This window comes from Drosophila miranda, chromosome 2 (assembly GCF_003369915.1).
Source record: "Drosophila miranda strain MSH22 chromosome 2, D.miranda_PacBio2.1, whole genome shotgun sequence".
NCBI lineage: Eukaryota > Metazoa > Arthropoda > Insecta > Diptera > Drosophilidae > Drosophila > Drosophila miranda.
This window is the reverse complement of record NC_046675.1, coordinates 11,407,149-11,430,836: the sequence shown is the minus strand read 5'-3', so window position 1 is coordinate 11,430,836 and position 23,688 is coordinate 11,407,149. Positions and strand designations below refer to the sequence as shown.

At 46.1% G+C, this 23,688-nt stretch overlaps 7 protein-coding genes and 2 non-coding genes across 14 annotated transcripts; 3 read left to right on the top strand and 6 right to left on the bottom strand.

The window, feature by feature from the left end:
- The first annotated feature begins 158 nt into the window (after nucleotides 1-158).
- Nucleotides 159-240, top strand: Trnas-gcu. The gene has a single exon. It is a non-coding gene; the product is annotated as a tRNA-Ser (tRNA).
- Nucleotides 241-440: 200 nt separating this feature from the next.
- On the bottom strand, nucleotides 441-522 carry Trnas-gcu. Its single transcript has one exon. It is a non-coding gene; the product is annotated as a tRNA-Ser (tRNA).
- Nucleotides 523-3,285: 2,763 nt separating this feature from the next.
- Nucleotides 3,286-5,558, top strand: LOC108155202. Its single transcript, XM_017285876.2, has 2 exons — nucleotides 3,286-3,391; nucleotides 4,077-5,558. The coding sequence occupies exon 2, from the start codon at nucleotides 4,089-4,091 to the stop codon at nucleotides 5,106-5,108; it is 1,020 nt and encodes a 339-aa protein (XP_017141365.1). The 5' UTR covers nucleotides 3,286-3,391; nucleotides 4,077-4,088; the 3' UTR covers nucleotides 5,109-5,558.
- Nucleotides 5,559-5,627: 69 nt separating this feature from the next.
- On the bottom strand, nucleotides 5,628-8,486 carry LOC108155203 (phosphoglycerate mutase 2). Of its 6 annotated transcripts, none has more exons than XM_017285879.2 (4): nucleotides 8,029-8,486; nucleotides 6,605-6,717; nucleotides 6,033-6,527; nucleotides 5,628-5,973 (listed from the first exon to the last, which is right to left on the bottom strand). In XM_017285879.2, the coding sequence occupies exons 1-4, from the start codon at nucleotides 8,058-8,060 to the stop codon at nucleotides 5,810-5,812; spliced, it is 804 nt and encodes a 267-aa protein (XP_017141368.1). In that variant the 5' UTR covers nucleotides 8,061-8,486; the 3' UTR covers nucleotides 5,628-5,809. The 6 variants fall into 6 exon arrangements, with proteins under 6 accessions (XP_017141368.1, XP_033245537.1, XP_017141366.1 ...); XM_033389646.1 differs by lacking the exon at nucleotides 8,029-8,486 and adding an exon at nucleotides 7,647-7,731; XM_017285877.2 differs by lacking the exon at nucleotides 8,029-8,486 and adding an exon at nucleotides 7,328-7,553.
- Nucleotides 8,487-9,645: 1,159 nt separating this feature from the next.
- LOC108155206 (carbonic anhydrase 15) lies at nucleotides 9,646-11,747 on the top strand. The gene is made up of 5 exons (XM_033390022.1): nucleotides 9,646-9,769; nucleotides 9,828-9,902; nucleotides 10,776-10,979; nucleotides 11,028-11,290; nucleotides 11,354-11,747. Exons 2-5 carry the CDS (start codon nucleotides 9,839-9,841, stop codon nucleotides 11,714-11,716), a joined length of 894 nt encoding a protein of 297 aa, XP_033245913.1. The 5' UTR covers nucleotides 9,646-9,769; nucleotides 9,828-9,838; the 3' UTR covers nucleotides 11,717-11,747.
- On the bottom strand, nucleotides 11,743-16,529 carry LOC108155196 (titin). The gene is made up of 6 exons (XM_017285868.2): nucleotides 16,369-16,529; nucleotides 16,138-16,315; nucleotides 15,489-16,068; nucleotides 15,270-15,423; nucleotides 15,118-15,210; nucleotides 11,743-15,052 (listed from the first exon to the last, which is right to left on the bottom strand). Exons 1-6 carry the CDS (start codon nucleotides 16,410-16,412, stop codon nucleotides 11,797-11,799), a joined length of 4,305 nt encoding a protein of 1,434 aa, XP_017141357.1. The 5' UTR covers nucleotides 16,413-16,529; the 3' UTR covers nucleotides 11,743-11,796.
- On the bottom strand, nucleotides 16,517-17,289 carry LOC108155205 (protein suppressor of variegation 3-7). Its single transcript, XM_017285883.2, has 2 exons — nucleotides 17,110-17,289; nucleotides 16,517-17,047 (listed from the first exon to the last, which is right to left on the bottom strand). Exons 1-2 carry the CDS (start codon nucleotides 17,188-17,190, stop codon nucleotides 16,538-16,540), a joined length of 591 nt encoding a protein of 196 aa, XP_017141372.1. The 5' UTR covers nucleotides 17,191-17,289; the 3' UTR covers nucleotides 16,517-16,537.
- Nucleotides 17,290-17,341: 52 nt separating this feature from the next.
- LOC108155201 (protein suppressor of variegation 3-7) lies at nucleotides 17,342-18,618 on the bottom strand. The gene is made up of 2 exons (XM_017285875.2): nucleotides 18,509-18,618; nucleotides 17,342-18,450 (listed from the first exon to the last, which is right to left on the bottom strand). Exons 1-2 carry the CDS (start codon nucleotides 18,541-18,543, stop codon nucleotides 17,412-17,414), a joined length of 1,074 nt encoding a protein of 357 aa, XP_017141364.1. The 5' UTR covers nucleotides 18,544-18,618; the 3' UTR covers nucleotides 17,342-17,411.
- A 93-nt stretch (nucleotides 18,619-18,711) lies between these two features.
- LOC108155197 lies at nucleotides 18,712-23,232 on the bottom strand. Its single transcript, XM_017285869.2, has 7 exons — nucleotides 21,830-23,232; nucleotides 21,113-21,768; nucleotides 20,865-21,053; nucleotides 20,211-20,798; nucleotides 19,617-20,153; nucleotides 19,384-19,554; nucleotides 18,712-19,321 (listed from the first exon to the last, which is right to left on the bottom strand). The coding sequence occupies exons 1-7, from the start codon at nucleotides 23,024-23,026 to the stop codon at nucleotides 19,174-19,176; spliced, it is 3,486 nt and encodes a 1,161-aa protein (XP_017141358.1). The 5' UTR covers nucleotides 23,027-23,232; the 3' UTR covers nucleotides 18,712-19,173.
- Between the last annotated feature and the right edge of the window lie 456 nt (nucleotides 23,233-23,688).

Genomic DNA, 23,688 nt, shown 5'->3' with positions numbered 1-23,688 from the left:
AAAGTTTTCAAGTTTGGTTTTATTGCTGTAAGCTGGAAATTAGATGGAGTGCTTTTTGGCTTTTCATAATTCAATAATTACCACTCAAGGTCATTTTATGACTCGATTACGTATATTCGTTCTTTCAAAAAATGATCCAAAAAAGGTACATCCTATATGACGAGGTGGCCGAGAGGTTAAGGCGTTGGACTGCTAATCCAATGTGCTCTGCACGCGTGGGTTCGAATCCCATCCTCGTCGGGAGAGTCCTTTTTTTTTAATCGACATTGATAATAGTGCAAAAAAGTATCCCTGATTTAATTTAATATGATAAGGAAAATGTGCTTTAAATCAGTTATTTGATCTCCCAACAAGATAATACACTTATTTAATACATAGGTTCCTGTGTACAAAAAAGAACAACATTTATCGGAACAAACTTACTTGCAAAAATTGCAACTCGACGAGGATGGGATTCGAACCCACGCGTGCAGAGCACATTGGATTAGCAGTCCAACGCCTTAACCTCTCGGCCACCTCGTCTCTTGTGAGAAGCTCTGCTCAAGACCCAATTTCCAATAATACATTTTTTAGTTCTTATCTAAGAACCCATCCATATAGAGAAACTGATTAGCAACTATTGAAGTATTTACAGATAATACACTTCCAAAAAGGGTAACAATATACACAATACAATATATTTGCAATTACATATAATAATGCGCAAATCCGGAAGTCTTTTCTCTAGATATTTATTTACCAATTCTTTAATTGTTTGTTTAAGAACTGTGTCAATGAAAAGGGGAAAAATATTTGCAAATAAAGCGAATAAGCTTTCGGCAAAGTGTTTGTCTTTTTGCGGTTAAAGAAAGTAGCCAAGTAGTGGCTCGTGTGGGGGGACCACAGCTTAAGTGAAGCTTAAGATCCTAAGATGTTCTATATGTAAATTTTGAATGGGTTAAAAATTTAGGGGTATCATAATTCGAATAGTAATGTTACAAAAATACGGTAGATTCCATCTTAATCTTAGATCCATCTCAAAGTCCGACTTAGATCATCATTTTAATTGGGAAACTGGAGGCAAAAAGGTAGACAAACATGGACCGTCGGTCGGTCAATTATCTTGAATAACTTGAATTCAAAGCCTATAGGGTATTTTCCTGTCCAAGCCACCTTTGAGCGCTCCTCGCACTCCATCAGTTATGTTATTCGTAGAGTAATTTGTTTGCTCAGCCATTCTCTGGAGGGCGATGTTCGAAGGGGTTTTCAATAATTCTCGGATTCTGTGCTGGCGATCGTGCCGCCTCTGACCCAGTTCTCTGTTGATCTTCTGTCGTGGATTTCTTTTTATATCTCTCTCCCTTTTTTTTTCTCTTCTCTGTACAAAGTTTGGTGTAAAAAACAAAAGTGGTTTACTTTAGATGAGCCATGCTCGAGCAAGTGTGTCGGGGGCCAAGTGGCGGTGGTGCTGGTGCTGGTTCTGGTGCTGCTGATGATGGTGCTTCTGATGATTTAATATGAGAGCTTCTGCATTTTAAATATTCGCAGCTATAGGAAACAGATCTGATGGTCTTAGACCATTCTTGTGTCCCAGCTGTCGGTTGGTGTTAATGAACCCTTGTCGCCCAGATAGCTTTCAGTTGTTTACGTTCCGAATGCCTATACGGATACCGAGATGCCGCGATGCCAAACACCAGCATTGTCACCTAACGTGTGTCGTCTTCGGGTTCGTTAGGAAAGTGGCCCAGGTTTTGATGATCCAAAGGCACGCGCGTTTTATATTTAGCCCCACACCAAGACAGAGGCTGGCTCCAGTCCGGGGCTAGTCACGTGCACAAGGACATTCCAAGGCTAATTACGTTGGCTTGTTGGCTTCTTGGCCAGGCCGGCCTGGACCGAACAGAACCGAACCGACTTGGGCTTGGTTTTGTTTGGCTTTAATACCTCTGCATACGAGTATACGAAAACTCGTACGTACAGACGAGTGCTGCAACATACATACATATATGTACGAACAACACGAACCGTTCATTATTGTCGTCGCTGCTGTTCGTTGCTTGCTGCAATCTGCGGCATGTATCTGTATCTTTTGCATCTGCGTGGTTGGCTGTGTCTAGTACTGCAGTGGCATCAGTGGCTGCAGTGGCTGCAGTGACTGCAGTGGCAGCCGCCGCTTAATTAGCTGCGTAATTTATTATTGCTCTAATCTCAACGCCAGCGCCGGCGCCAATGCCGCTGGCTTTGACAAATAAACAAATTATTCATATTAGAATATGTATTAATAATGCCTGCCAGCAGCAGCGGCGGCGGTGGCAGTGGTGGCAGTGGCAGTGGCGGCAGCGGCTCCAAGATGGTTTATCTGCTCATCTGGAATATCAACGTAATTATGCATCTCTGGCAGAAAGAGAAGAGAAGAGTGATGGGATGTGATGGGAGGTGATGTGATGTGATGTGATGTGGCATCCTCTGCTGAGGGAGCTGGTACTGGGTGCTGGCTGCAACTATTCTATGACTGGCATTACTTAATCGTTGTGCGGACAATAAAGATGCACACTATAGTAAATATGCATGTTCCTGCAATCGCACAATTATGCCCAATTATGCCACTGGGAAGAGATCTTTAGCAGGAGCAGGTGCTTGAGCGGAATGCCAGGCGGATATCATTGGCTAATGAGCCGCGCTCCATCCCCATCCCCATCTCCAACTCCAACTCTGGATTGTTCCTACTGCTCTGTCATAAAAATTAAAATGCATAATCGCGGGCGTTCCGCAGAGGGCGCTTGTTATGGCCCAGACCTTAGATAATCGTACACATGTTGCTTCCATGGTAATTAACATTGCTCGCGATTACTTTTTCTGCCATTTTTTGCCCTTTGCAACAATTGCATGTGCATGCTTAAAATGTGATATTGCCACTTGCCGCTGGCTTGGCTTCTTTTGGCTTGGGTAGGCTGGACGGGATGACTGGGCAACCGGGTCCCGGGCCATTCACATTTGAAGCTAATTAAGCTGGCGTTTAAGCCGCTAGCAATTAGCCGATTTATCACTTGCCACAGAGCCACCAAATCATAAGGAAAAAGGCGTTGGGAACAGCTTTGCAAATGCAAACAAAACCGTCTCTGGTTTGAGCCGCAAATGCTTCAATGGCGCGTCAGCCAGCTCCCTCAGCACCGGCGGCTTTGACTTCTGCGCAGCCGCAGCCGCAGCCGCAACGCGACGCAGACAGCGACTGAGAACGAGCAGAATGGGCCTGATCCCCATATAAAGCGCGAATTCTGGCCGCGATCAAACTCATTTTCAGTTGAACGGGCCTGCTGTGCAGTTTGGACCAAAGTTTCGTTGCCCATCATCGCACAGGACTGAACGTCTGATCTTGATCCTGTTAACCAACCGAAGATCTCCGTACTAATTGGTGAGAACTGAGTAAATGTGAAGAAAGTTGCAAGTGTCAAGAGTGATCCAAAAAGAGGGCCAGAAGGAGTAAACTCCAAAGAGAACAAAGAAAACCGAAGAAACAAACGTTTGCAAATTTACGATCAACTGATTTTTTATAAATCCTCCAAATCTCGGAGACTATAGCTTCTATCACAACGCCAAAGGAGTTTTTAATTAACTGACGGAAGGAAACAGTTCCGATTCGAGATATAATTCTTACCCACTGTCTGTCATTTGTATTAGCATCAGAGCTTTGAGAGTTCCATATTAGCACAGTCCTATGCACAGTCTAAGACCTCATAAAGATCGGATAAATTTTGCAACCAGAAACTTTGCTTGTTCTCAAGTTTGTACTATCTTTTACATTCATACCATATGTATCTCCTCCTTTGGGGTGTGAAGCTCTCGCATTTCCATTAGCGCCACAGCGAGTCAAAACAAGCTCTCAAGCTAATCTAATGTTCTGGCCATATTTCGCCGTTGTTTGCACTTGTCGAGGAGGGGAAAAATGAAAATCCACTGGCGCTCGTTGCGCAATTGGAGTGTGCGAAAATAAAATGCCCCGAGGCATGCAAATTGCCTCGAAATGAGATCGGGTGGTCTGTGGGTCAGCGGAAGATCAGCGGTTCACTCAACCACCAATCCCCATGATCGTTTTACAGCTACCATCAGCAATGGGCAACCACATTTGGGGCATCCTCCTCAGCCTGCTGCTGCTGGAACAGATGATGCCGCTGTCCGCGGCAGCCAATCTCGCCCAGCTGGTGAAGAAGCAGAGCCAACAGAAGCAGGGGCAGGTGGCGCAGCCAGCACAGCTGCAACTGCAGCAGCAGCAGCTGCCACAGCAGCAGGTCCACACACAGCAGTATGTCCAGGACGCGCTTGCCGAGTCGCAGGAGCTGAAGAGCGACGAGGAGGAGGACCACGATCCGTACCAGATGCTGCAGGAGGGCAAACAGGAGTCCCGGCTGCCAGCCTCCTCCAACTACCCATGGAGCGCCTATGCTGGAGCACAGGGAATGGCGAATCCTTATGAGAGCGTGCCCAAGATGATGCCCTTCATTGGCTACGCCCAGCCCGTGCTCATCCCATTCCCGCTCTACATAGCCCCCGACATGTTCTATCCCGCCTTCCCTGGGGCCACCAACGACCTCGAGGATGTGGTTATGTCGCGTGCCGCTGGCGGACGTCGTCCGGCTGCACCTCATTCACCGTCCCCGGCCCGAAACTCGCCCATCTACTACGTCCGCCTGCCGCCCACGCCGTACATGTTCGTCCCGAACATGCCACCGAGTCCCTTTGGCAGCGGCTTCTCCCCGCTGCTCACCTACCAGCCGATGCCCTCGTTCTCCACCTTCGGATCCGTGTTCAATCTGCCCGTCAATTTCCTGGCCAACGGCAAGCCCAGCGGGATCTACCAGGTGAATGGATCGCCCAGCGACCTGAGCCAGTTGTCACCCGGCTACGGTCTGCGGCCGCCCACGCCCAGCAATCCCTTCCGGCCCATGTCCTCGCCGACCGCCGGCTACGGTCCCTCCCAGCAGGGATTCGGACTCGCCTCCCTGCCAGTCCCGCAGCACGACTCCAAGCTGACCTCGCTGAAGCGTCCGTTCGTGTTCAACGGCCGTCCCGAGGACATCTACATCCTGCCCAACAACCTAAGTCCGCTCTACAACGATCAGAGCTACTACTGAGTGCAGCGCACAGTCTGCCCCAGGCTGTGGCACCAACAGAAAGTATTACAGAATGCATTTATTAGATCGTAAGATGACATCACATTTGCAAGGAAAAATTGTGAGAAATACACACATAAAAAATTTAGTCTTAAGAAATGTTTTTTAATAAGAAAATGTAGAATATTTTCAGATTAAACGCAGATGGAACGCAGATGGAAAATTGGAATATCTAAAGAGTAGCTTATATATCCTGAAAAATTGTGAAAGTATATCTGACTTTCATATTTTCAATCGAAACGATTCCATCCATTAACGACCAATACATTTATATATTCAGAAGAACTTTTTGTCTTTCCGTTTCAGTTCCTGCTATATGATAAAGTTGTCTGAATCCTTCGCCTAATCACAAATATTTATCCCAAGATACACTTTTATAATACCCTCCTCAAGGGTATTATATCCTTAGATCCCTAATGTCTAAACCTAGTATCTTAGTGTAAGGCTAAGTCCCTTTTAGTCTTGCGCAACTTTTTTATATTTTTTAATTGTATATTTTTGGTCGAAAATATAGTGTGTACAGGTATAACTTATAGTTTAAATATCGTGTATGTATACATATACAGTCGAATTACCCTAGCTGCAAGAACTTTAACCCAGAGATGGATATCTTCTGTGTAGTTTAACAATGATTCGCGGCTTATATGAAAGTTTCGCATAACTTAATCACCGATAGCTGCCACTTGGGCGGTCTTTTTCTTGATATACTCCGGGTCACCGAGGTTTATGGGGCCGCCAACCAGCTCCCCAGTCTTCATATTGAACTCGTATACCCGGGGAATGCTGTTGGGAATGTTAACTTTCTGGATGGCCTCTTTGGAGACACCTGTGGGCAATGAAGGGATGATGATTGTAAAGATTTGGACACAAACCGGAAGTACTCACCTTCAATGTGCTTGACTAGGGCCCGTGTCACCGTTCCATGAACACAGATTAAGACTCTAGTGCCGTTGAGTACCTGTTGCTTTATCTCCTTCCAGACTGGTTCTACGCGATCCACACACATTCCCAGGGACTCTGTCATCGGGAACTGACCCGCCGGCACATCGTCGAAAATGGGATTGTTGCGTATCACGTAGTAGTACCGATTTTCCGTATTAATTTCCGGTGGGACGTCGTCGTAGCCGCGTCGCCAGGCCTGCACCTGATCCTCGCCATAGATATTCGCGATCTCGCGCTTCCTGAACCCCGTCAAATTCCCATAGTGCCGCTCGCACAGACGCCAGTCGGCCTTCGTCGGCACATAGGCGCGATTCATATTGCTCAATATCAGCTCGGCGGACTTTTTGGAGCGATCCAACACCGAAGTGTAGACCACATCGAAATCCAGTTTCGACTGGTGGAGCGCTGGACTGGCCACCATGCAGGCCTCACGTTCACCTGGCTCGGAGTAATTATGATGGATCTCCATTAGTATTATAGATCAGATCGGTTTATTCGAATCTGAATTCAATTACCGTTTTCAGTGAGTGGCGCATCGTGCCAGCCGCAGAATTTGTTCTCCAGATTGAACTCGCTCTCACCGTGTCGCAGCAACACTAGACGATTCGTCTTCATCTTGAACTGGGAGCTGCAATTAAGATAATGGTGAAGTTAACTGCTTGAATAAGCCCGATATTATACGAGTATACGAGTATAGCTGAATAATCTTTAGAGTTTTGTTTCTACTCGCGAAGTGCTTCTGGTGTTTGGCAGATTTATCGCTAGCTCTGTTTTGCTACTACTGCTAAGTATATCCATTATAAGGCTGTTTGATAATGGATCCCAACAGATTAGGCGATGAGTGTGGGAACACGGGGAATCCTAATCTACCTCATAACTGGAGATAACGGTAGCTAAGTCGCGCTGGTTAATTTGAATGTGTGTGTTCACCTCAGCGCTGTCTATGCGATTGTTTCGCTTCCGATGCCGATGGCGGGGCTGAGCTGGTCTGGACTCACACTCACGCGGCTCAGAAACCCCGACGACGACGACAAGACAACAAGACGCGCATTCCTCACATATTTTCGGCTAGTGTACGAACGATAGTATCTGAAAGATACAAACAAGAAGCGAGAGAAAAACGCGCGCTCCGAGAACATGACGAGACAAAACAGAATATAATTCGCATTATCTGATGTCCAGACAGCAGCACACACACAAACACACACAGACACACGCACACACACACGCACACACACCATTGTATACACCTTTTGCCCTTCCCTCCCTCATGGCTTGTTTCGTTCATCTTCTTTTGTTTTGCTCGGCTCATTCTCCTCTCCAGCACTGTTTTCCTGCATTCCATATTCGCATTCGAATAAATAGGTTTAATCGTGCTCGCGCCTAATTCTTAGCCCATTAATGGTACTCCAGCAACTGCCTTTGATTTGACCTTGATTCAATTCACTTTTTTTGTTTTCGTTTCCATTTCCACAAACTTATTTGCAGTCAAAGCCTTTTTTCTTAGGATCACTTTACCGAACTGAACAGCTTTTATACAATTTAAGCAATACCTACATGTTCTTGTTGATACAAAAGGTACAACGTTTTTAAAAACAATGAACAGAGTGACTATTTCAGTGTGATATAACAAAAAGAGAACAATCGAAATAGATTATAGAAATATAAATAGAACAACTACGAACAAAAAAGAACATTCTAGACGCTATAGTAATCTTAACCCTGAGAAGTCAGATCAGATTGTTGGAGTTGAATTATGAATGAAAACCAATACCAAAAGCGGTGGCTGGAATACCATTCATCTCTTCTATCGCTGATCCGCCCAACACTTACGCTTGTAACGCATATTTATTCTTTTGTTGCTTGCTTTGTTGTTTGTTGTTGTTTTATTGTTACTAATTTGAAGTAGTTTTTGTTAAGGTTTCGTTATATACGTTACAGTTTGCTTCGCAAGAACTTGCGGATAGCCATAGTTCCGCCGCTCCTGTTCAGCTTTCCTGCTGGCTACAGATTTAGTTCCCAATGGCTGCTGCGGATGCTTCTGCTGCCGGCGCTTTGTACTAAGCAAAAATTCGTATTGGCAAACAATTTTATCACTGCTTTCGATGGGTTGGACCACGCGTCGTTGTGACGCTTCGGAACTCTCACACGCTCTTGCAGTCTGTCGACAGCTGATGCTCTCTGCTGCAGAGCTAATGCACTGCTTCTGCTCTTGTTGTTGGTTTTGCTTTACTGTTGGCGCTTTTCGATCAGCTGCGATTGGAAAAATCAATAACAACTGCAGTTTTACACTAAATAATAAAGAATATTGAATAAAGGGCTCATGTTGCAGACAAATGAAAGAATGCCTCCGTTATGGGAAGGTCGAAGTTATCTACATTCATACCAAATTTAGAAAACTTTCATTGAAAGGATTTGCCAGTACTACGTAGATGGAAATAAACTAACCCTAGATCTGTTTGATAAGAATACCTGGAAGAATTCGAAAGCTCTTTCAACATAAAAAGTAGCGAAACATTCAGAAAAAATTCAGGGGGATCCAATAAAGTCTTATTTTTTAGCATATTATCCGTAAACGTCCAACCAATTTATACACACTCAGCATCTTTGGAAGAACATATGTACATACATTTATTTATTCTCAAGATCCTCAAGAGATGTAAAGTTTCATTACCGAAAAATTTGAATAATTTCGTTGATGAAGGTATACACTTATGTAAATATATTAATGGAAAAGTGGTACAGCACAACATAGTTTTCGAATATTTTATAAAATGATAAACCTATCAACTTTCAAAATACACGATTACTCCGCACTGCGAAAGGGTTCTTGCTGCTCAAGTTATGGCTATGGAAAGAGGCTCTTTCAGGCAGAGCAGCTTTTTATAACAAAAACCCTGGAGATCAATTAGCCTGCCCGCGAAATAATTAAAATAAATGCACCTGAAAGCTGCTGGCAATACGCTCATGTTCCGAAAGTTATGTCATTCTTTTGCACTATACATATACTCGTACATACTAGTATACAACTTCACAATTAAACCAGCTAAGAGCAGAATTAATCTACTCAGTCCTTCTGCCTCCAAAGTTGATTTTTCAACTTTCAAACTTAAAGCAGAACTCAAGATAGTCATAGAAATCGGAAACATTCCATGTGCATAATGGAATATGTTAAATAATTTTCTTTATGGTTTCTGAATAATTGAAAATGTCCAATATCCAGATAATATATGAATTATGCAAGCCAAGTATTATTTGGTATTTCCATGTCCCATAATCTCCAGAACTACTTTTTACCTTTCGCTTTCTTTAAAAATCGTCATAAACGAAATTTGCATTCCCATTGATATACAGTATAATAATTATATTTGTATCCTTTTATTTTCATAATCGAACAAGCATAAAGTTTGATTATAATATTGATTCCATCTGCTGTATTCCTACCTAGCTCTCTCATTATTTCAGTTGAACAAAGTGCTTAGGTTACGGCACTGACTACCAGAGGTATTTGCCAGTCGAGACCAGATAACCATCTCCTCGAGAGCTGCTACTGCTGCTCCGTCGAGCGTTTGACAATGCTGCTCTCGGTGGAGGCCCTTTTGGCCGCCAATATAAAGGTTTTGGCCAACTCTGGCCACGGCTCAGTCTGCAGAGAAACGTGCGTGGATCTCTTTGGTGTGGTACGGATCGTGTCTTTCATCTTGTATCTTTCGGTTGTGTAGTGTGTGCCTTTTGTAGGTGGGTGGAAAATGCATTTTCCTGCTTTTGATGACTTCTATCAGCGACTTTTGTTTCTGCTGCCGTTTGCAACAAGTGAGTATTGATGCATTGGAAACTGAAAAATCATTACGGATGTATCTGCAAATCAACCAAGCGCAACCAAAGAATATATATCTTCAAAAGATTGCCGTTTCTAAAGTGGATCTCCTTGATATTGAGACGCCAGACACCGATCGAAGCCGATCTACCCACCATCTCCCCTACCCGTGGTGGGCGCTGGAGCATAAGAGACATGTCCACTGTCTATCCCCCCATTTTTAGGCCTATGTGATTGTGATTGCGTAGCTCCGCAGAGGGTCTGGTCTGGTTTGGTCTGGGAGAGGAATTTATGAGCCATCTCCAGGCCAAAGTGAGCTGAACCCCCGTGTGTCACACTCAAAGCAAATATAACTGGCATCGTCTAATGGATGGCAAACAATCCAGTGGCTTGTAAATAATAACAATAATTAAATTTGCATGCACAAATGCCCCATGAAAGCCAATGAGCGCGTCAATTGGGGAGGCGGAGTAGATGTCGCAGTCGTAGTCGAGCCCACAGATGGTAGATGGTGAATGATGGCTTTTCATTGTTATAAAACCTGCCGCCGAACAATGTAAAGAAACGAAAAGGAATATCCATGATCTGCCCCCGAAATAAAGCAATTAAGCCCCACTTAGAGGTAAATCAGAGACTCTACGAAATGGTTGGAAATCCGAATACCTCGGTGAGGAAATCGCGGAGTGAAACTTCCTAATCGTTTACAAAGTGACCAAGCCTATTGCCAAAGGAAAGATTACCCAAATAGTGGAAACACTAGCAGATTACGGTGACCATTACAAAGACAATAAATATAGAGATCTTAATGAAAATTGTTTTTGTAAAATGGGATTGATTACAATTCAACTAAGAGAGTATTTTCCTTTTAGATTTTGGTACTGTAGAGCGAAAATTCAGCTACGTTGATTCCACCAAATGGCATGAAACGTTTCCCCTTTGTGGCGGGGCAGAGCAGTCACCGATTGCCATCAGTAGACACAAGGTGATACCCATTGGCCTGCCTCCCTTGCAATTCGCTGGCTACGACGAGCTGTTCCAAGATCTCTTGAGAATACAAAACTCAGGACATACAGGCAAGAAGCATTTTTATCCCTAAAAAGCACTCGAAAATTGTATTTTAGTTAATTTTGCCATTCCTCCCACGGTCTTTGGGGAGCGTCCCTCTGTGACTGGCGGCCTGCTGCAGGACTTTTACGAGGCCAGGGAGGTGCACTTCCACTGGGGCTCACAGCAGAGCAAGGGCTCAGAGCATTTGCTCAATGGCCGGCGCTACGATCTGGAAATGCATATTGTGCATCGCAACACCAAGTACAGCACCACTGAGGAGGCACGAAACAACACCGACGGCCTGGCAGTGCTGGCAGTGCTCTTCAAGGTGGTTCGGGTGAGTGAGGATCGGGTAGCTCTCGAGAGGCTCGAAAACTGATACCAAATCATCTACCTGCAGACAGGACCCTCCTTCTACCAGCCAGGACTCACTGAGATCTTCGGCTCGCTGCTGCACCTGGGAGACTTCAACAGCACCTATGTACCTCCAGTTCTGATCACACTCGGATCGCTCTTGAGCAATCTGGATCGGGGGAACTTTTACTGCTACAAGGGGTCGCTGACAACGCCACCGTGTTCGCCCTCTGTGCTGTGGCACGTGTTTGCCGAGGTCCTGCCAATCTCCCACCAGGATCTGCCAAAGTTCTGGCAACTGCGGAACAGCCAAGGCCGACCATTGCTCAACAACTTCCGGCCACTACAGTCGCAGGAGACGCGACAGGTCTTCCATCGGCGGCCAGCAGATCAGTGGATCTGGATATAATGGTTAAATAATTAAAGATAATTGTATATAAGTTTCAACTTTGTTTGGTAAGAGTTCGCTGGCTTCAGTTCGGATCTCGTCTACCTATTGGCTTTTCTATAGCGAGCCAGGAAAGAGGCCAGTAATCCAAGCTGGACGGCGCAGAGGAGCTTGTTAAATGATGGGTAGCGAGGGAACAGCCCCAATGGCACCTCTAGTGTCGGGGGCGATATGAGCTGCATCTGTCGGGGGCCGCGGACCATAATGGCCAAATGATTAGCCTGGTTGCCAGTTCTGAGCGTGGTCTGGGTCTCCTTCGACTTCAGCCCCGCCAAGGGCCAGGTCATACGAGGCACAAAACGATAGTTCGCTGGCACGGTGTGGTATTCTCGATCTCGACCGTCGAAGGGTGGACCCGGTTTGCGGACACGAGGATTGAATGGGGGATTGAAGGGCGGCTTGACCACCACCTTGCGACGCGACTGACTCCCGTCAGACCTCCACCTCGCAAGGTCGTGCTCGAGACTGGTATCCATCGGTGGCTTGGACTGCAGGTCTGGCTCCTTGATGAAGGGATTCTTACCCTTGTAGCCTACTTTCTTGTCCTGATCCTTGCGCAGCAAGCTTCTCAGCTTCTCGGTCACTTCATCTGCCTTCAGTGGCTGGGACTCCTTCTGGGTTTCCTGGCCATCAGGTTTCTCCGTGTTGGCTGTCGATGGCGGGTTGTCCTTAGGAAGAGGTTTTCGCTCTTCGGTTGTGGACCTTGGATCTTCCACCACTTCATAAGGGTTCTCCCGTTGACCCTGATCCGACTGTGGCTTCGCTTTCCTCATGTTTGGTGGAGGCTCGTACTTTTTCACTACATTTGGTGGACTATTTACCTTTTTGGGGGGTGGTTTCGGTGTGTCTCTCTTCAGGAAATGCGGCATGTGTTTTCTCACTTCAATTATTGGAGCCTCCATCTTTTTTGTGACTTGCTGATCGCTTGGTGATGGCGGATTGGATGCTTCTCTGGTTGTTGGTGGGGCCTTCGAACTGTCATCAGCTTGATGTGACGATGCTTGCTCCTCACCAGCCTCGAACTGAATGGGGTAGTCCTTGCGCAGTGGCTGCTGCTCCTGTGGAGTCAGTGGCAGTGTCTGCGGCGATGGAGGTGGAATCGTACGTGGCGTACCCTGAAACTGGGGCGAGCCTTCCGGAATCTTCTGTCGCTTCGATGGAGGAGCCTTCGCCGGGACTGGCCCCGGCTTTGGCACCGGCGTCTGTGGCTGTTGAGCATCGCGTTTCTTCTGGGCAGTCTCGCCGGATTCGTAGTTCTCGACAGAATTTCCAGAAGCCTCGAGCCTAGCATCTGCCTCTTGCTGCTGTTTGTGGAACACTTCTTGCAGCAGGTTATTGAGCTTCTCGAGCTTCCTTTGGGCATTCTTCTTGTTCACGTCATACTCCAAAAAACGCCCATTCTTCTTGTTTTCGGTTTCTGGATTTTCTTTGTTTTGCAGCCAGTCCCATTCGTGATCGCCCGTGCTGCCTGGAGTCGGAGTATTCCACTGGCCATCCTTCTTTTCGTTGCTAAAGAAACGATAATTGGCCTCATCGAGGCTCTGGTGTGGCTTCTTCGCGCCACTCTTTGCTTGCCTCTGAACATCGTTCTCCCGCTCTTCTGCCAGCACCTGCCTCTTGTCCAGCTCCTTAAGCATTTCTTCATCTTCAGTGATCATTTCCGGTTTGCCTTCTTCTACGTCGTTCAGCAGAACCCTGTTAATTTCCTTCTCTTCTGCAGTCTCGAGTTCCTGCTTTCGATGGTGCTCCAATTCAGTTCTGATGATCTCTTCAGCACTAAGAAACATATTCTCTTCAATCTGTGAGTGTTTCGGTTCTGTTTCTTCCGCTTCCGCTTCCACCTCCTTCCACTTTTCAAATTTTTCTTCTGCCAGGCTGTCTTGATTATTTTCCCTGGGTACCGCCTTGTCCTTTGCCTTTTCAAGCTCCATTTCACGTCTGACCATCTCTTCAACACTTAGATAAATATTATCCTCAGCCTGTAAGTGTTTCGGTGGTCTTTCTTCCGCTTCCACTTGCTTCCACTTCCTAAATGATTCTTCTGTCAGGCTGTAAGGCTTATGTTTCATGGGTACCTCCTTGTTCCCTGTGGAATCTGACATTTTAATCACATTTGCCTTTTCCAGCTGGTTATCTACTGCGGAAACCTCAAGATTCTGTACTGGGTTATGGGTAAGCATATATGTCAAAGTCTGCTTATACTGTTTCATGTTCTCAGAGTCATCTGCTCTGGATAGCCTTTCTGTCCTGGGCTTTATTATTGACTCGAAGCGTTCTTTGTCCTCCAGACTTTCAAAAACAAATTTATGTTCAGGCCCACGTTTTGGCTCCTTCTCTGAGGGGACTTTAGGAGAATTCTTGGTCTGGTCATGCTCCAATATCTCGGCTTGCTTCAAATTAGCGTTTTCCGTTTGATTTTCCGGCTTAGGTTGACGATCCTTCTCCTTCATCATCGAATTTTCCCCTTTTGTTGCCTTATCAATATCGGTGTTGGTGTTTTGGTCGTTTAATTTCTTCTTGGACTCCGGCGTAAAATCTCCTTTACTCTGAGAGGTGAAGCTTTCGATTTTTCGCCGTATGTCTTTAGTGTAGGACAACGGTGGCTTTGTTAGTTTATTAGGGAAAACTTCACCCTTTCCTGATGAAGCTGACTCCTTTTGTTTACCTGTCACGGACTTTATATTCAGGCCCTGGAATGTGTTGATGAATGGCCTAGAGCGCTTCTCCATGGATTCTTTAGTCTTCTGCGAAGACGTCCCTTCGTCCACAGCGTCCACTTTTGTCATATTAGAATCCTGGTATGGCGGTTTGGTGGAGCCTTTACCGTCGCTCCCAATTATCACTGGTGGTGGCTGATCCCTTAGCCAAGTTTTGTCAACAGGCAAGTCCTTCTTGACTTTATCTGGAACATTTTCAGCATCGGCATTCTCAGTACATCGGCAATCATCGGACCCCGACGTGGAGCCAACGATGCTGTCGTTATCTCCTGAGCCCTGAGTCCCGGAGGCAACGGTGGCTTGGCTGGAGTCATTGGACTCCAGCCAACCACTTATCTGTAGGCCCTCCTTCTCATTTACTTGCCAGGGACTTGTCAGTGTGTGTTTTTTGGCTTTGTTTGCATTATAGACCGGATTCCAGCTGCCGTTCTCCGGCAATTCCCGAAAGCTTTTCTTTTTTTCTATCTTATTCAGAGCCTTTTCCAAGGCCGAAAAAGGTTCAACCAGATCTTCCGATACGTTCTCCAAACCGTCATCAATGCTACTCTCTTCGGAGATGAATTGTGAAAAGGATGAGTCGCTGCAAGGGATATGGGATAAGATGGTCATGCCTCAAGTCAACCTATGATGAGGTAGTACGCATACCTCAAGTCGGGGTGAGTACGCAGAGTTTCCAGAATTGTATGCGGGGCCACCTCGTTCTGGCAAATTCGGTGTATGGCCGTAAAAAGGGGAAATCTGTGGGTGTTCGTGATGGTTAAGTGTGGTTCAATTGGGCGCCATTCGAAGCTACTTACTCATCCTGCATGTTCTCCTCCTCCAGAAAGTCGTTCAGCCCGGCGGCAATCAAGGGACCGAGCAGTTTGCGGCCATTTAAGAGAGTGGCCTCAATCTCCTGAATTGTCTTTCCAGAAGTGATAAAACTTTTGGCAAAGGTGACATTCTTATCGACTACAGGACATAAACGTACAAGGAAATATTAGTGGCCTTTCCGGCTCTGTAACTGTGTAACTCACCATAGGTGGAGGCCACCGAGTTCACCACAGCGCAGCTCTCAAAGAATGTGGACATTTTGGCGGAAGGGAAGAAGGCCATTGTGAAGCGCATCATCTCCTTGATACCCAGATGGATGGCAGCTACGCGAGCATTTTCGCCCAATTTCAGGCCATCAACGAAACCCGCACCCAAGGCAATGATGTCCTTCAGCGTGCCACACAATTCCACGCCATCAACGTCGTTGATGGTAATCACCCTGCAGTTTTCGGTTTGAAGCACCTTAATCAGGAGCCGCGCATCATCTTCATTGTTGCATCCAATGGTAATCTCACAGAGCTTGCCCTGGGCCATTTCTATGGCGCTTTTGGCCGACATCATCGAGTAGCACGGTATGCCCAGATGCTTGCTAATCGCGTTCGAGAACAGATCGATTTCGCCATCCCAAACGTGAGCCAGTCCCTTGACCATGGACAGGCCAATGGCGGTCTTCTTCACATGGCCGGCCAATATATTGCAATACGATTTCACAAAGTGTTGTGGTGTGGCAAAGATAATGATATCGGCATTCTGTGCAGCCGCCAAAATATCATTTACTGCAATCTGCAAATAAATAAATTTATTAATTTGACCTGCCGATTGCTGCAGCGGCTGTAGCTCTCTCTCTCTCACCAAATTGTTTGGCAGCCTAATGCCAGGCAGATACTTGATATTCTCGTGGCAGTTGTTAATCACCTCAGATAGGTACTTGTTGTGAACCAGCTCGTCATAGACATAGATGTGTGCACGGCTGTCGAAGCCCTCTTTCTGCTGAACATTCTTGCTCACAGAGGCTGCAATTGCCGAGCCCCTGAAATAGGAGCGCTATAGTCGATATTAGCCAGAAACACTATGTCCACCTACCAGCCCTCCGAACCAATGATGCACACTTTCAGCTTTCGGACCATCTTGAATTTCTGTATTTTCTGTATGCAATTATAGACCAAAGCGCGATCAAATGATTGCCCACGGGGGCATATAATTTTAAATTTGTTGTTGAATTTGGATAAACAAGTGTTAAATACTAACAGCCCTACTCTGAAGTGTGAAACATGGCTGAACGTTTACGTACAGATAACTCCCCACCTACTGTACGTGCATGGCTAGGATCTCTGGCCCCGATGGCAGCTCTTGTTTGTGCCTCGACTTTGGCTTCCTCTTCGGAAATGGCACGGATCTCGAACTCGGTGATGATCTGGGAAATACGACTCTTGGCCTCGGCTGCCAGTTTCGGCGGCAGGCCCTTGACGCTGATGCAGGCGCTCTCAAAGAACAAATCGTAGCTATTGCGTTGCTGCACGGGCGCAGGGGGTTCACTAATTGATGTGGGTACAGCTGCAACAGTACAATCAGTCTGCCGACGCTGACAGAATGCCGACACTGGCGACACATTCTGAAAGAAGGCTGCCAGTTGCTCACGGTTATGCGTAATGCTCTGTAGCAGCTCCTCTCGATTCTGTGGCGCTGGCTTCATGTACGGCAGAAATTGGCGTTTCAGGGGCATGGCGAAGCGTTGAATTCGAGGCTGTTTGGTTAAATCCGGCTGCAAGTAAACGAATATTAGCTAGCTTCCCAACGAAGTCAACAATAATACTCTAAACAAACCTTTACATCGGCTTCGGCGATGGTGTATGCCTCTTCCAATATGTTTTCCTCGTTCTTTATTGTTATGTGGCTATTCCACATTTGTCTGTTTGGTTAATTGGCGTCTTGAGTGGATATTTTCCACTAATTGGGAGGTTTTTTTTTTAAATCGCTCAAATCGGGCAATTGTTTACAATAAAGCCGCCAGTGTTAGTGATGTGCGTCACTCGATTTCCACTAGACAATCGGCAAATATCGGTATTTAAATATATTTCAAAATTGAAATTACAAATTAGAGCTATTTTTTATTGTTCTGTTACATTTCAGCTGAGGCCATCAAAGTGTGGTTGCTGCACCACAGCACATCCACTGCTGCTCTGCCTGAGCAGATACAAGCTAGCTGGTGGCGTCTCCAGGGGCATCTCAATGACATCCCCGTTTGTACTATTATCATTAAGGCCCCGCAGCTCCAGCTCGCAAATGAGCTGCGAGACGCGCATTTTGGCTTCCGCCATAAGCTTCGGCGACAGAGCCTTCACACTGGAGCTGACGCTCTCGAAGAACAGGTCTACGTGGTTTTTCTCCTTGGGTGGCGGGGGGTGCGTCGACTGGCTGCTCCCCATCAGTTCACGGAAGGATTCCATCAGCTCGTTTTTATCCTGATGAATTTGCATCAGCAGCTTGAGACCCTCCTGATTAGATGCGGAAGAGCCGGTGGTGCGCTTTGTGGTCATCGCCGAGTCGGTCCCCAACGCATTGGCCTCTTGCAGAATTCCCGAATGAGATTCGACATTTGGCTTGTTGTTTGCCTCCGACTCTGATAGAATTTCTTGTTTGGAGACGGGACACGTGATGCTGTGACTCGCGTGATCAATACCACTTGGTAATGCATCGATTTCGGTGGTTATTACGTGCACGGTGGTGGCGATAGGTTCCGGAGACACAGCTTCCAGGTGATCAGGTTCATTCACATCAGACTTTGCAGGTGATGCCTGCTTGAGCACTTGCATGGGCCGCATCTGAAAGTATTTACTCCGTTCTTGCCGCACAGTCAACTCGTTTCGTATCGCTCCCTCGCCTTTGGTAATCAGGGCCTCCAGATTTCGCTTGTGCTTCGTGGTTCGCTCGTGCCGGACGAGATGACATCGATTGCAGTCCAGGCGGCATTGGCAGGCTTGACAGAAGGGCTTATTCGGATCATCGTCGGAACGTTTCAACCACGGCTCGAATAGGTTTAGCCACTTCTCGCAAAACCTTTGATTATACTTTGGTTTTCCGGCGCCAGCGCCTCCAACCTTCTTGTCGTTTTCCTGCTTAACGGATTGTTTGATCTTTCGTACCGATTTCACCCTGCCCTCCTTCCTGTAATTGATTGCACATATTTCAAGCTGAAGTTATCTCTATCAATCTTTCGGCTTACCATTCTATGACGGAAGTATTTTCGGACAAACTCATCCTATATACAATTTATTTATTTACTTGTTGTTGTTATCAGCTGTCCAGGGCTGGCGAACATCGATTACACCGCCTACCAACACTGTCCTTAGATATGGCACAACTAGGTAGACATTTTCATTTATTTTAATTATTTATTTAACTTTGGAACGAGAACAAGTAAGGATATATGTGTAATATATGTGTAATATGTTAGCCAATTGTGCAAATGCACGGGTCCAAGCAGAGCCAAAGCGGAAGAGCCTGCATAAATTCAACACTGGACATTTTGAGTGTGTGTAATATGCTAAATATTATTTTCAACGGGAAAAAAGCAGTGGATAAGACATTATTTGTCTTGCAAGCGGGACGTGCGTATTCGCCTTCAACAATATTGTTTAAATTCGTAATTTGAAATCGATCAGTGACCGAAACGGACGGTTGCGAGCGAGATATGCTTCTACATTTTCAATTTTACTGATTTATAACTCTGTTCAAGCGGCTAATCGAATCTACTACTACTACTGGAATATGTATGATAATATATTGGCATTATAAATGCTCATATGAGGCTAACTTGCCAACGGGCAAAGTTGCAACGGGCACTACAAAAAAACGTATCTTGAGACATTAACTAGACATTCCTATTCTTTAGAAAAAATGCTGCTTGCAATATTCCCATATAAATAGTGACCCTGTGACATGGACATTGAGAGAGCGCACCACTCCGAATTGGGGTATTTCCACGGCATAGTCCAGGAAACCAATTAGATCCGCTGGTATCCCATGCTTTTCGTGCCTGAAACGATGGAAGCGATGGGATTATATTGTGATTGCGATACCCGATCAGAAATAACTCACCCCAACAGTAGGACACACTTTTTGGGGAACTTAAAGTTGGCAAAGCTAACGCTGTGAGCGGTCTGCTCGGCCCCGACAACTCTAAAGCCCTCCATTTGTTTTTCCATCAGAAATGCAGCAATGCAACTGGGCTTCAACTCGATAATGTTCAGCGTCTTCTCAGCAGTCATGCTGAAATTTAAATATGCATTAGATCCGCATATACCATGGGTGTGCTTAGCTATAAACTTAACCTTAAGTTGGTGAAGTCGCTCTTTCCCGTTTGGGCCTTGTTGCCCAAAGCCAATGTTTGAACACCCAAGACCTCACAGGTACGCGCCAGACCGCCCAAATTGGGCAGCTTATCGATCAGGGAAGCCACTACAACCAGTTGCTTGTTTGTGTCTACAGCACACGTTGTGACCAAATCAGTGTTGGGATATATATCGCCAATCGGATTCATTTTTCTCTGCACGTTGCCGTTGATGGAACCTTCCAGCGATGTCGGCTCAGCCAGTGATCCAGCTTTCTTCGTTTTAAAGAACGAACGAATGGCTCTAAGCGCGTCCTCAAGCATTGAAGTTCCAGCGGGCACTGAAGATCTTATGCATTCATCGAACGGTGCATCTGTCATATAAAGGATGGCTTCTGCCGCAAAACAGGGATTTAATTTCTGGCTCCTCATTAGAAGAGATAGCATGAGACGTGGTTCCTTTCCCAGTTCTTCGAACTTGCCGCCCAACGTAGTTTCTATCGAAATCTTCAGGGCAACAGCTATGGGCTTATGAATGCTGTAAAATGAAATTATTAAGCACTTCTTGCATTCGATATGTTCTGAAGTGCCTTACCCGGTTTGCTCGCACTTTACCGCCAGCTTGTGCAGAACCAGTTGGGCAAGCACACGGGTTTGAAAGTGGGCGCCCATGGTGAGCGGTAAGAGTGTCGTAAAAATGGCATCCAAATCTTCTGGCTTTAGGGATTCCCAATTGGCCATGCAGTACAGATGCACCACGCTAGTGAGCGACAAATGTTTACCGGGGGTGAGGTCCGGGAACAGCGATAGCTTATCCAATAGTGGATCGATGCCTGGCAAAATATTAGACACCAGGCACTCGAACATGTAGCTTATATTGAGTTGGTCATTGGGCGACAAGAGTGCCTCCCACAGTAGATCGGACCACTTTACAAGGTCGGGTGAGCCCAGAAACAGCAGAGCCTTGCAAATGCGCATCTTAGTTCTGTGCTCCTTGGAGTTTTCAAAGTAGCGCGGCTTTTTGGCCGACAGCTCCTTGTTGGCCCACAGCAGTTCCTGGAACAGTCCGTTTACATCGCGAGACTCGTCACGTAGGTGGAATGCGGTGCTTAAAAACCTCGATCGACTCAAGGCATCCTCATCAAAGACATTCGCGAAACGGTAGACTTGGGCGGCCTCAATGCTTTAATAGAATATACACATATTTAGAGTTGTACGCTCTGCCATTATCACAAGTCTTTGCTCTCACCGTGCATCTCCTGTAGTGGTCTCTCCATTAAGCAATTGTCCCAGGACCAGGGGCATCGGCAATGTAAAGTTCTCGAATGCTTCGAGACAACTCGGCCGCTGCTGCAGCAAATCCTTAACGAATTCCTCATATTCTTCTTGCTTCAAGTAGGCAACCGCGTATTTGAGAATATATCGAACAAAGGAATTGCTGAAACCCAAACTATGAGTAAAATCAACTGGAAACAATGCTTCAGACTCAATGCTTACGCCTTGGCCTTGTTGCAGATGGCCAAACGGGCTACCAGAGCTGCTAATATGACGCCATCGTCTGGCAATCGCTCTCCCTGGCATGCCAATAGCCAGCATAGAAGGGCAAATGTCTCTTGGCTGCCCCTATCCAAAAGATCCAGGGGTCTTAAGTTCATCTGTTCGATCTGGCGCCAATTGGTAAAGTTGATTCTTACAAAGAGATCCACACTTTGTTCGAGCACATACGACCTCTCGTCCCTTGACTCGCAGTTGAACTTCTCGAGCAAATGCTCCTGCATCTGTGTGAGACTCATGGCCCCGGGTTTGATCAATAGTGGATCAAAACCATACACAGAAAAGTAGCTCACGTACTCTTCCTGAAAATCGGAGAAGTCGCAGTCTAGGAAAACAGGGACAAGGCGCCACCAGCCGTGCTGCGCCTTGGGAACGGTTTGTAATTGCCACAAAAATGCTTGCAACAGATTACAATCTGGGCAGTGCTGCGAGACAATTTCATAGCAGCGCTTGCTGAAGTACGGCAGATGGGCCCCAAAGTTATTACATTTGCTGATTTTGTCCGTCAAGCGAACGTGGTCCATATATATATCGCTGGTATTAAATAGCGACTCCACAAAAATCATGTAATCGCCCAAGCTCAGGCTCTCGATAGTGTCCTGTAAAACATATATGTATACAGCTCTAGTGTCAAGGTCTGGTATAGGTTACGATACTTACATGGAAGAGGAAAATCACCCGCTCGTTTATTAGCTTTCTCAGTGCGGGATTCTGCAAGATGCGCACTCGAGCGCACAGCTTGAAGAGCAAATCCTTGGCAACAGGTGACATCTGATCCGGATGTATGCACCGCAACCAATGAAGCAATGGGACACAGTGCCAGGGAATCTGTACCAGTGACTCCAATAATACTTCAGAGCTCAGATCTCCCATAAACTCCCTTGTCTGCTTCTCCGACAGGCGGTCTTTGGTCTCCCAATTGAAGAGCTGCGTTCTGTTGGTGGCCGCCAAAAACTCATAGACCAGATCGGTACTAACTACCCAGAAGAGGCTCAGCTTAGTGAGGAAGTATTTGAGTGTCCATTTCAACACTAATATATTGTTATCCTGAAGGAGACGGATGCACAAGATGCGCAACCAGCCCTCCCAATCATCGCTCACGTCGGACGACTTCAGGGCCAGACGCGGCAACAGAGTAGTCAGAGTGGGCAGCACCAGGTGGGACTGCTGCTCTTCTAGGCTCTCCATAATGTCCACATAGGCGGACCACTTTCTTTCACTGCACTGCAGTCGATCGAGTATCTTTGGTTGTCCATCGCCAGCGTGCGCCTCATCAATCTCTAGAATCTTTCGCATGATAAAGCAGGCAGACCTGCGGTCTTCACGCGTGTCCGATTGCAATAAATTCTGTATGATGTCGAAAAGCTTCTGGCAAAACTCGATTCCCAGCTTCGCAAGAAAGTCGTCAAACAGATGCAGCAGGATTTGCGCCACATATGGCTGACGGTCGCGACTCAAACTGAGACACCAAAGCTGCTCAAGCAGGTACTTTCCATCAGCGCCGGAAAGCTTTCGCTGGTGCAGTTGCACGCAAACGAGAACATTCGCCACCAGTTGCCGCCGGGAAGCTGTGTCCTCCCTATTGCCACAAATCACCACCGAAACAAGCTTGTGAAACACCTTTGCGCCGAATCGGACATTCCACTTGCTGTTGGCCTGCATCAAGTTATACATGCACTGCAGGACTTTTTTCAAGGCCAACTCGTTCTCCTTGTGCATATCAACGAGGTCGTATAGCATTTCATCCAATTCGGCGATATCTCCTTGTAAATTCTGATTTTGAATATATGATTCGAGGGCCTGAACAACCGCGTGCGAGGTTGTTGGCGTCGTGGCTTTGGTACCCGGCAGAGACATTGCTTCTTTTCACTTCTTCTTTTTCAAGGTCAGGTCCTTCTGGCGACACTCTACAAGTTTCTGCAGCTCTACAAGTCTCCGGCACTCTACAAGTGAACACTTCCTCCTTCGTATGCAAATATTTCGCAATTGACTGCAACTCCCCCGTGCACATTGTATTTATAAACCAGCCCCACAGTATCGGCATGAGCTCCACAGCTGTTTTACAGCCAATTGTTGTGACCAGTGCTGCCGATTACGCTTTTTTTCCGTCACATCTGGCTTTTTTTTGAAGACCAAATTCGGGAAAAACTTGTGAATTGCGAGAAGAGGGAATTCTGGATTTTTTAAAAATGTGGATGGCTCATAATTTAACGATATTTGCCAGTTTACCAATCTAGTTTAGAAAATCTAAAATTCTTGTGCGCTAAGAAAAATGGAATTATCAAAATTTTAGATTACCTTAAAGTTGAAAATATTCAGAAATTGAATGCAAATATAGCGATATTAATTTAATAAAGAGAGAAAATATTAGCGACAGCACTAGGTTTCGGAGGCTTACTTCTATAAAGATTCTGGTGAACGGGATGGCTTGCGAAGACTAGGAGAATGCTGTTTTGACTACGAAGTGCCACATAACTACCTAAGCATGATTGGTAGAAACCACAGAGCTGAATGAGTGA